The 12131-nt window shown below is 35.9% G+C and overlaps 1 protein-coding gene across 3 annotated transcripts in view; it reads left to right on the top strand.

The window, feature by feature from the left end:
- LOC102480838 (protein ITPRID2) overlaps positions 1 to 7125 on the top strand; it is a 53353-nt gene extending 46228 nt beyond the window's left edge. For 2 of the 3 annotated variants that reach the window (XM_014589007.2, XM_014589008.2), the window contains 2 exons: positions 4579 to 4696; positions 6027 to 7125. In XM_014589007.2, coding sequence (XP_014444493.1) covers positions 4579 to 4683 — 105 coding nt within the window. In that variant the 3' untranslated portion in view covers positions 4684 to 4696; positions 6027 to 7125. The remainder of the gene's footprint in view (positions 1 to 4578; positions 4697 to 6026) is intronic. The other variant, XM_014589009.2, reaches the window with a different exon arrangement.
- Positions 7126 to 12131: the final 5006 nt, after the last annotated feature.

The raw sequence follows: 12131 nt of genomic DNA, 5'->3' as shown, positions 1-12131 counted from the left end.
AAGAGAAAGGAAGACATATATCTTTGACAGGGTCTGGCCCTGACATTATCCTCCTGCCCCAGACTTCTAGTTGTCTCGGATTATAGGTATGAGCAGCCGTGGCCACCATGTTCAGCCTGGCCTGGACACCTAACTGGGCCTCGCAAGCAGCTTCCAGCCTCTCAAGCAGTGATGCTGTGTTCCACTGTGGCGGGGCTAAGAGGAAGTAGATTTTAACATAACTTTTTTTCCCCTTGAAATATGATGTTTTTGTTCCTCTAACCTTACTTTAGAATGAAAGTGTGTCTTGAAAACTCAGTGTTATGTTATTCGTTTGAATACTCCTTTAATGCATACTTAGGTGCTCATTTTTAAAGTTGTATTGGCCTAATTGTATTGGCCTAATGTGTGCTGTAAGTAATTTCCTGTGACTCAAGCAATCACTTTAGACCAGAACGTTATTTTTTTGGCTGAGAGAAAATAGCACAGACAGAAGTGGGTTGTCCCATTATGCTGCCTGGGTCCTGGAGAATTACTTAATCATTTATAAGAACCTCCCATTAAATATGAAAGATTTTTGTCATTTATCGACATTTCAACTGCAATGCAAAGCAAATGCTTAGAGAATTTTTCAGAATTTGTTACTAAACCTACTAGTTCAGAATTCGGCATAGTTTGGAGAAAGTTGGGTTTAACTTTCACTCTTTTAGCTGCCCACAGAGAAGGATTTATGGAGCAAAATATACAAATCAAGGAATACGAGAAATATTGAGCAGCTTACGTAAACAAACTTTCAAAGTGCTTTAGCAGCTTGTATTAATAAAATAGTCCAGTGTTAATTGTAATTAAAAATTTGCCTTAATATCACCTTAGCTTATAGTGATTTCTGTTTAGTTTCAAGAGATACTTAAAAGTCAAATTCATTTTCATTCCATTCATTTCAAACTGATAAATATCCCTTTTACTTAAGTATACATGATCCTGAATTACAATTTGTTTAAACTTAAAATGTATCAACTACAAAGCAAATTAAATTAGATTGTCTTCAGCGATTTCTTAACCCGCTTACCTCATTAACAAAGCCCCATTCAGGGAGGCAAGATTTAATCTCTGGTTGAACAGTCTTGCAGGTGAGGATTAAGCTTGTTTGGCATTGCACTCCTGAGTGCATGAAAACAATGACATCTGCCAGGCTTTTGTTTCCATTGCTGATCCATATGTGAAGTTTTTTAAAGGGTACTTTCACTGCTCACAATGTGTTAATATAGTAGAATTCTGTCGGAAGGAGAGCACTGAAAGAGAGTCCTTGCAGACGGATACTTAATGTACTCGTTGAGTAACTCAACTTTCATCAGATTAAAGAGGCTTCTCTTTCTATGCTGATTGTATTCATTGTAGTAGGGGGAATGCACACTTATAATTTGCTGGAGTCATCTGATGTATGTGATCAGTGGCCTAAAATGGTGTATAATCATTTAAAAATGTATATACATGTGTAACTAAAAAGATTACTGCCTAGAAAGAATGAATATGCACCCACAGAAGCAAATTAAATGCCAAAGGGTAATCATAGATTCCTTTGTGTTTAGAGAGTTCTTTGTTGAAGTTCCTAGGCTTAGTTTATGTTTTTAAAAATCTCTGTACAGTACTTACAGAATGTTTTAAACATGTATTTTGTTAAATACACAGCTTGCCCAAGTGTTCTTATTGAAGCTTCTTTGGGCTTCAATAATGGCTGCCCATTCAGTAGTCACACAATAGATGCATATTAAACGAACGTGTTGCCCTATTCTCTAGACTTGCAGCCAGTCAGTTTGTATTGCCAGTAAGCATTCCTTTCTTAGATTGTCTATCTTCAGACTACACTATGTTTTAGAAATTATGCTCATTAAATTTTAGCATCTACCGCAGTACTTTTCTCATTCCTAATTTTTCCAGCCTTTCTGTATCATGGGACACTCAGAAGTAATTTATTTGTCCTTACATTTATTCCTTCAAGGGTTTATCAAAGCCATATTGCCATTTTCAGTCATTGTTGTCCTTCATTTTTCTCTTTTCTCTTCCCTTTTGTGTCTGATACTCTCTCATCCTTGTGTTCCCTTAGTTTCTCATTTGAACATTTACTGAACACTTGCTTTCTACTAGCACACATTGATAAAGAGGACCTCATTCCTTCCCAGAGGTAGCTCATAAGTGCACTTCCATTTGACCTCATCCTTCCTATTCTTCCCTAGGATCTATTTTGTCAGTAAGGTTCCTCCTTTCTTCCAAGATGCTCATGCTGTAGAATTTTCAATCTCCATGTTATCTGAAATTACTCTTACTATTTTATGACCTACTATTTAAAGCCTGCCATTCTTGGGGCCAGCAGGTGTTGTGGTAGTTAAGGCATGGGACTACCAACATGGCCAACCACAGTACAAGTCTCAAACCCAGTGACTTGAAAACCACTCCAGGTGTGTGTGTGTGCATGCCCAAAATCCCCTGAGAGGAGAATGGAGAAGGGATTGTAGTGAGGCCATCCCCTGGGGGTGGGGGGGGTGATTTCTCACTTTTCCTCTCTTTGTCTTTTTTCAGCAAGTGCACACAGTATGGCAAAAAGCTTAAATAAATAAATGAATAAAGTTTGCCATTCTTTGAGAATGTTTGGTTTTTTTTTTTCTGTCACCCTCACTAGTCTCTTGCTTTTCAAAATGTATTCTGTTCTTATGTCATTAATAAATGAATAAATGATTTTTTCCTTTAATATCTTATAGAATAATTTATTTGGTGACCATCTAGATTATAACATACTTGTTAATAGAGATTCTTTATGCCTCACTCCAGTAATGTCTATACTCCCAGAAATGGTTAGCATACATTTTTGGTTTATAAAGAACTGTTAGCTTGTTTGTTTTCTGAATAATAGAGAATAATGAGATATAATAAAATTGCCACATTGCATTGGCAACAGGATTGGAAAGGCTGTACTGCTCATTGTCTCATAAATGCAGATTTCTGGTGGTTCTGATCTGACATACTGTATTTATATTTGTTATAGCCTAAGACATTCTGTTTGTCATAATATTTGTACCCAGCACACAGTCATTAAAAAAAATTAATTCATTTTACATTTGGTTGCATATACTGGTAGATGCTGCTACTAGACAGCCGGGGGCCACATGAGAGATTCAGGTTCTATTCCCAGGACACCTAGAAAGCCAGGAGTGATGGTGCATGCTCGTAATTCCAGCAAGTTGGGAGGCAGAGAAAGGAGGATCACTATATAGCAAGACCCTGTCTAAAAAAATGCTATGAACTTCAGAAATTTTTAATACCATTTAAAGTTTAGAAATAGTGATAGAAGGTAAAATGAAAGGCTTATGTTTATTTAAATATATCAGTACATATGATTGGTAGCTAAGGAGCATTTTGTTTCTAAAAATATAAATCTATATATTGTGTTAACTGTGAATAAACCTATGTATTATTTACCCATTGTGCATGACAGATGAATACAGAGGCTTTTTTGGGGAAAGCTTAATAAAGATGTGTTCAGGATGTTCTTAGGAACATTTTAGGAAATAGATCCTGCTGACAGGAAACTGGAAATGTAGAATTTTTAAAAGCTGGTTGAGAATGTCTTGAGTACTAATTTGGGAAGGCATTATCAGTTTATTTCAGGAAATACACATTTAAAGCCTTCACAAAGGGCTATTTGGAGGTGATGCTATATCATTACAGAAAAAAGGCTGGGCTTGACCTATGTAATGTTTGGACATCTGGAGAGAAAAGTCCTGATGGCATTGCCATTGGCCCCAGTCTGTTTGCTTTCTTCACAGTAAAATGAGATGTATGTTCTTATCCAAAGAGAAAACTTTTCAGACAGATGACAAATGTACAACTAAAGAAAAATTTTGTTTCTTTAGAACTTATGGGTATTTTTGAGGATTTTTTTTGTTCTAAAATATTGGGTTGTCAGGAAAGTCATGGCGCATTTTTGCATAGAAAAACACAGTAAAATATGTCATGGTTTTCACGATGACCTAATAAATTGTACAAAAAGATATTTTTTCTGTTACAATGTGCATATTAGGTGAGAGCAATATATAGTTGCTTTAGGTACTTTTTCAGTTGGTTTTAATAGGCAGTATGCCTGTACTGTATACTATATTGCTACTAATGTATTTTCTTCACAATCAGTGTTTACTGTCTGATTACTTTACAAAGGTAGACGTTAATAAAAAACATGAAAGTGAACCTAACATTCAATCCATTTTAAAGGTTTCATTGTGTCATAAATTATTTACTAGAAATTTTTTAATCTATGAAATAACATTTTCTAAAGTTCTCAACTTAAGAATTGTGATGTTTTAAGATGAAGTTGGCAGAGTTATGATTGGCCAGATCTGAGTCCAATCTGGGCTCAAGGATGGATGGGCTCAATTCCCCATTCCTTCTTTATATTGTATGGAGGTTCATATGAAGGTTGCAGGTTTTCTCCACGGTTTAGGAAAAATTAAATCCAGGAATTAAATCCTTTTTTTTTTTACCCTGAAAACAGAAACATTTATTACAGTTATATTGTTAAATTCTTTTTTTTTTCTTTTTCCATTCTAGATTAAAGAGTCTATTGTCGGAGAAATCAGACGAGAAATTGTAAGTGGACTTTTAGCAGCTGTATCTTCAAGTAAAGCATCTAATTCTAAGCAAGATAGTCATTAAGTGGAAATTATAGGTAAGTTTTTCTGAATTTCTTTGTTTAGCTAAATGTAAGTAAGTATGTGATTTTTTAATTCATTGTTTCCTTAGTGTACACAGGCCTGTTTCTCTAGTTAAATTTTGATTTTCAGAATGTATGTAGTGTTGTTATCCTTGTAGTGTTGAAAACCTCACACAACCTCATTTAAAGTTTAAGCAAGTCAAACTCCCATAATACTGACCTCCAAGGAATTGTCTATATTGTTTTACTGAAACTTTACTGTGGTAAATAAATTCTGGAATTGGACCGTCATACCTAAATTTTATTATGAAAGCATTAATGATAATAGTGTTTCAGATGTATAATTTAGAGAACAAGATTTTGAGAATTCATCACAAGTTGTTATAACTTTCCTAATTATTTTCATCTTTTAAAGAAACATATCCCATAGATTCACTTCTAATCATAATATTTTGAGAGGTTTTTGCTATAGGGCACGTGTGCTTGCCAGAAAGACAGAGACAGAGAGACAGAAAGTGAGAAATCACCCCCCAGGGGGGATGGCCACGCTGTAATCCCTTCTCCTCCATTCTCCTCTTCGGATCTTGGGCATGCACACACACGCACCTGGAGTGAGTTTAAGCCACTGAGTCCAGGACTAGAACCACGGTCAACTATATGGGAGTCCAGTGACATAGCCATTACGCCAACTACTGGTCCCTGTAATTTATATTTTAAAAACTATTTTATGTGTTTTGCTTATTAAAATGTATTATTATTTTATCCCATAGCTCTAAATACATTTTATAAAATATAAATATTAATACTTGGTAAATGCAAAAAGAAATAATGCATTTGAGTTGAATAGTACCTTTAATAGAACTAAAAATATACGTTTAATAAAATGTGAGAATAAAAATATCTGTAAACTGTGAAATATAATTTCAACTCTAGAATATGGGGAAAACATTTTGATAAACTATAAGAGGACTTTTAAAAGTTTAAGGAAAAATTGAAGTTCTTTTGGTGCAAAAATATTTGAAATCTTTGCATCATTTTTTCATAATACACAGCTCCATGAACTTCTTAAAGACCCTGAGTATGTCATAAAGCAACTAATAGGATTTGTTCTTTTCAAAACCAAGGAATAAAGAATTAACTCTCAGGAAGACATGTGGCGATCACAGGAAGATTATGTACAGATATAGATACACACATGCAGATATACACGCATACATGCACACAAACATGAGTGCATTATATATTTGGATAAAATTCTCAACCCCCTCTTAAAGAATCTGTTAATAGTGGTATTGATATTTGGAAGATATTTACTGTTGTTTTTTGTTGCATTCTCTTTCTTAAGGTTGGCATGGATCCTGTTAGCTGTGTAATATTGAAGTTATCAATGATATACACTGGTGGAGGTGTTATTTGTGCTACAGAAGATACTTGCTGCTGAGCTGGGCTACTGTATACAGTGTACAATGTGTATTTCTTCTATGCATATCTTTAAAAATACATGGAAATTTAGGCACTTTGCTGTTTCTCTTCTAAACTATCAAAACTGTAGCAGTTGGAAAAGCCTAATATTTATTTGTATGTCAATATTTTCCATTTGATTCCTTATGTAGAATTAATTATAAAACTTGAAGACTTCCAGACTTAACCAACTTATAAATAACATATTTCTTTAGATTAGCTTCTTAAAACACTGACCTCTGTGAGGTATTTACTGTGCAATAACTGATTCATTTTTTGAGAGCTTGAAGCAACCAATGATTTTTCCCTCCACTGCTGTTAATTAGTGTCACTTCCAAGGAGAAAATTGTTCTGTTGTAAAAATTCCTCTTAATTCTTGAGGAGGTTACTAATAGCAGTAGGATAGAATTATATGAGGTTATCTACAACTACTTAATGTTCTTACACTGAAAGCCTTGTTGCTTTACCTAAGACAAATATAATTTTATTATAGCTGATGTAGTATTTTCTTTCGGAAATGTGCCTTATGTTAAACACTATATACATTTTGCATTGTCCAGAGTTCTTCATTATAAGGAGATGTTTCTTTCTCTGTCTTTTGGACTAAATATTAGTAGGGTAGGTCAGAATAATGGAGCCTAGGACTTGAATGAATAGGAATGAATAAGCTGGGTTTTATGTTTTTTTTTTTTTCAAAAATGGAAGTAATTCAGATCTGTTGTTACACTCATGCAGAAGTGGTTTTAATTCAGTTTGAACCAGTGAAAACTGTGTTTTATGAAGAAAAAGAAAGAAAGTGCTTTCCTATTTGGTTTTATATGTATTAAATAAATGTGTAAAGTAAATGTTATTGGAATTATTCTTCTAGAATTTATCATCCTCGACTCCTATTATGTTTCTTTGTGTGTGAAATTTTAATCAAAAGTGGTTGAGATGTTAACAGTGTTCTTTGAAAGAATATCTAAAAGGTTTATACATGTTTGCAATATCACACAAAGGTTGATTTCTAAAAAAAAAATATTAAAACAATAAAGTATTTATTTTGCCTAAAATGTTGTTAATGATTTCTTTTCTTGGACTGCAACATGCATGAAGAATTTGGATTAGGTTTAATGAGTAATAAGTAGGGCCTGATTAACTTTGAGCACATTACCTAACAGGTTGATACTCTCCCTAGAATGACATCTATGATATTTTCAAAAAGGCAGTTAAGACTAGATTACCCTGGAGAAAGGGCACAGACTGGTGCTTCTTGGGCTTGTGTGGTTCTGTGGTTATAATGATGACCATCTGAAGTTGACTAAAACTTCTCTTTAAAATGTACCGTTAAGGGAACCAGCAGTTAGCGTAATGGCTATGTCGCTGGACTCCCATGTAGTCGACCGCGGTTCATGTCCCGGACCCGGTGGCTTAAAACTCACGCCGGGCGCGTGTGCGTGCGTGCCCAAGATCCCGAGAGGAGAATGGAGGAGAAGGGATTGCGGCATGACCATCCCCCCTGGGGGTGATTTCTCGCTTTCTGTCTCTATGTCTCTCTCTGTCTGTCTGGCGAGCGCATGCGCCCTACAGTGAAAATCTCTCCAAAAAAAAAAAAAAAAAAATGTACCGTTAAGGGACCAGCGGATGGCATAATGATTATATGCTGGATCCCTGAGTAGTTGCCTGCTGTTCAAGTCCTGGATACAGCAGCTTAAAGCTCTGGGCACATGTGCGTGTGTGCCCAAAATCCCAATAAGAGAATGGAGAAGGGATTGTAGCTTGGTCATGCCCCGCAGAGGAGTGATTTCTCGCCTTCTCTCTCTTTCTCCGATGAGCGCATGCACTCAATAGCAAAAATCTCTTAAAAAAATAAAAGTACTGTTAAATTACAAAGAGCTGATATAATATTCTTTTATTTTTTAGTCATTTGGCAATTAACTAGTTGATTTTTACAGTAATAATAATACATATAAACCAAACAAACCCATATTAATAGTAATACAGGCACCAACATTTTTAATGACTTAGTTTTGTAAAAACTTTCACTTCATTTCTGACAATACAAGATACCCAGAATTTGATAATCAAATTTAGAAATCTAACAGTTACAATAACAGGCTGGGCCAGTTGGTGAATCACTTATATAGTTTACAATGAAATAAAATGAACCTCAGTGCTATGAGTTTCATCTTCACTCCCGTTTTAAATCCTTGTGTACTTAATAAACATCTGAAAGCTATTATGTTCAAGCCACCATGCTAGCTGCTATGCAGAAATGAGCGAAAGAGGATCTAAAAACTGCGTGGAAAACAAGGCATCTTTTTATGGGTACATGTAGAAAAATCTAAAAAAGATGAAAAAGCTTTGAGAGAGGATAGCTTAGAGTGATCAGAGAAGTCTTTAACAAAGACATGTGGGTTAAGTAATCTTAATTATGGGAAATGGGCCAGCAGGTGGCTGGTTCAAGGAGCTAGATCCCACGTGTGTGGTTTTTGTACTGGACCTGGTGATTTGAAAATCACACCAATCACATGTGAGTGCATGCCCTAAGTCCTCAGAAGAGAATGGAGGACAAGGGATTGTGGGTGGTCATCTGCTGGGGAGGTGATTTCTCACTTTCTGATGAGTGCATGTGTCCAATGGCAAAAAAAAAAAAGAACTGAAAGGAAGTTGAAATAGCCAAGCAAGAAGAACATCAAACATTATCTAGAATGTATAAAGTAAGTTTGAGTTACCATGACATGACAAAAGCAATGCAAGTCCATAGCTGTGGATATTGTGCATAAAGAAGATCCGGCATAAAGAAGATACAGAAAAAAGAAATCTTGAAATGGTGATTTTGAAGTTTGGAGTGGCTGTGAGTGATACACCATTGACAAAATTTGAGTAGTTCCTCAATCTTGAAGTACATATTCCTCTAAGAATATTCTGTTGTATTTCTGTAACATTTAAAATAGGTCTTACATCAATTAAGAATATGTATTCTTATATTTATTCATACATTTATATTTATTCAGCTGACCATATTACATTAGCCTTTTTATGGGAAATGAGAATTCAGTAAAGTGCATATAAAAGACTGTAGAGAGAAAGTAAGTTTGGCGATGTCTGTCCAAACAGGAGTGCGGTGCTAGTGGAAGAATAAAAGTGAAGTATAGGTTCTCCTGGGGAAGAAATGATAACACTTCTAGAGAGTGGAAGAGGAAAGTTTCTGTACTTAAAGCTGAGGTTCTGAAGTGCGGTATGACTCTTAGAATCATTTGTGAATATTGAAAATATATAGCTTTTCAATTGCATTTTACTATAAAGTTAAGATGTCATATATAATTAATAGTTTCCTATAGTGGTGTTTTTGTTTGTTTGTTTGTTTTTTTCTATTACTCTTACATCAGGTCTCTAACCCTATTTTTCATTTCCGGAGCTGATGCTATTACTCATTAAATAAGTAAAAATTTGCATAGAGAATGCCAAGTGTACTCAGCAGTAAATTAGAAATATACTAAAAGAAGACATCATAAAATATCAGGGGCCATATTCCTCAGAAGGATCCTCTTGGAATTTCCCAAAGGAGGATAAATCTTCAGAATAATGAGCTTGTGGGGCCAGTAGGTGGCGTGGTGATTAGTCTACTGGATTCCCACGTGGCAGGCTGCAAGGCTGCAGTTAAAATCCCAGACCTGGCAAACCACTTCCTTAATTTCCCTCTCTCTGTCTCCCTCTGGTAAAATTAAATAATGGTGGTGATAACAAATACAAAAATAATTTTAAAAAATAATGAGCTTGTTTGCCTAATCTGTGATGGGGATGATAACATCTACTTCTTACAGTTCAGTATGAATGTAAACCCACTTAGAACTGCACTTGGTGCAACTCAGCAAGCATTAGCTATGGCGGAAGTGGTGGGTAGAAATAGAGAAGTAGGCAGATGAGGTTTGGCAAAGTAAGCACTAAAAGGAAGGGGTAGAATATGAACTTACAGATCCAGGCTAGAGTTCTTAATCTTTATTTAAAAAAAACAGGGATTGCCAAAGGAACCCTGATTCTGAAACTATATAAAGGATGAAAAGGACCAGCAGGTGGTATGGAGGTTGAGACGCTGGATCCTACATAGCTGACTGTACTGTGTGAGTCTTGGACTCAGCAACTTAAGAATCACACCAGGTGTACGTGTGTTTGTGCCTAAAATCCAAAGGGGAGAACAGAGGAGAAGGGATTGTGGTATGGCCAGCCCCATGGGGTAATTTCCCACTTTCTTTCTCTCTTGCACAGACGCCCTGTAGCAAAAAATAAAAAAAAAAAAAAAAAATGAAGGGCGAACATAGTGGGCTTCAAATTTTCAACAAAGAAATGTTCTTAAGGGAAAAAAAGCAGTCATGGAATACATTTTAGAGCAATTCTCCTCAAACTCTAATAGCTTCTCAGACTTTAGTATTCATACAAATCACCTAAGAAGTTATAAAGATGAAAATTCTGATTGAGTAGGTCTGAGTTCTACTTTCTGAGGTTAAAATTTCTGCATTTCTAGACACTTCCGGGTGAGGTTGATGGCACTAACCCTGAACAGCATTTTATTTTACTAGCAAGGAATTTAGAAAAGCATTTCTTTTTCTTTTCTTTTCTTTTCTTTTCTTTTCTTTTCTTTTCTTTTCTTTTCTTTTCTTTTCTTTTCTTTTCTTTTCTTTTTTTTCTTTTCTTTTTCTTTTCTTTTCTTTTCTTTTCTTTTCTTTTCTTTTCTTTTCTTTTCTTTTCTTTTCTTTTCTTTTCTTTTCTCTTTTCTTTTCTTTTCTTTTCTTCCTTTCTTTCGTGTTTTTTTTTTTTTTTGAGAGGTTTTTGCTCTAGGGCGTGTGCGCTCGCCCCGACAGACAGAGAGAGACAGAGAGACAGCGAGAAATCACCCCCCCAGGGGGAATGGCCACGCCACAATCCCTTCTCCTCCATTCTCCTCTCGGGATCTTGGGCATGCACGCACACGCACCTGGCGAGTTTTAAGCCCGTGAGTTTTAAGCCACCAGGTCGGGACCACCAGGTCCGGGACTCTTACCGCAGTCGGCTATGTGCAAGTCCAGCGACATAGTCATTACGCTAACTGCTGGTCCCTAGAAAAGCATTTCTTAACTACTTGTCTTCCAAATGCTTCAAAGGGAGGAACTTTTAAACAGAAAAGGGATGTCATCTTAGAAGCCCTCTTCAAGAAACTTTACAACCCAAAGTTCAAAATGAAGAACAAATGAAAGCAGAACACATAAGGAAACCACAAGGGGGCCCACCCAAGGCATCAAGAGAATGTACAATGACCAAGAGAGGCCATCTAGTAGCAGTGACAATAGCCTGAGCAAAAAGCTATGCTGTTGTTGCTGTTAATGGTAGCAAGTAGTAAGTTCTTACGTTGTGTTGACTGAATATTAGAAAATGAAAAGACTTTGAGTGCTTCTGGAGCTAACCAGTCAAGAATCAGAATGAGAACCCCAAAAGGGAAGAATTAGCTCCAAACATGCTGCAGAAAGAGGAGATCTGCTCCAGGATGCAGAATTTATTTCTGGTTATTTGTGTTTAAAGGAGTTAAGCATTCCTGTTGGGAAGGGATTAGTGAGTAAAAATAATTACGCTTGAGTTAAACACATTGTAATTTGCTGTCGATGTTCCTGAGTTAATTGTTTAGTAAATCCATGATGAATCATGGCTTTGTGTTGGTACAACTCAAATAATTCCTTTTATTTCTATAGTCCCGAGGTTAAAAAAAAAAATCTCTGAAGTACTGTGAAGCAGACATTAGCTAACCCTCTGCCTGGGCATAGATCACTCTTGACAGAATCATCAAGGTCATCAGTTAAACCGCCGTTGTGTTGTGATTCATGTTTGGTCAGAAAGTACTCAGTTGTTATTTACCTATTGCTATATATGAAATATAGGCATTTGAATAAAAATATGTTTACCTACACTATCAGCCTGTGTGGACAAATGGGATCGTATTTGTGATGATGGACATGTTTTTCTATCCCATGCTGAGGCA

Source organism: Tupaia chinensis, unplaced genomic scaffold (assembly GCF_000334495.1).
Source record: "Tupaia chinensis unplaced genomic scaffold, TupChi_1.0 Scaffold000322_1, whole genome shotgun sequence".
NCBI classification, from domain to species: domain Eukaryota; kingdom Metazoa; phylum Chordata; class Mammalia; order Scandentia; family Tupaiidae; genus Tupaia; species Tupaia belangeri.
The sequence above is the reverse complement of the archived record's forward strand: the minus strand, read 5'-3'. Positions and strand labels throughout refer to the sequence as shown.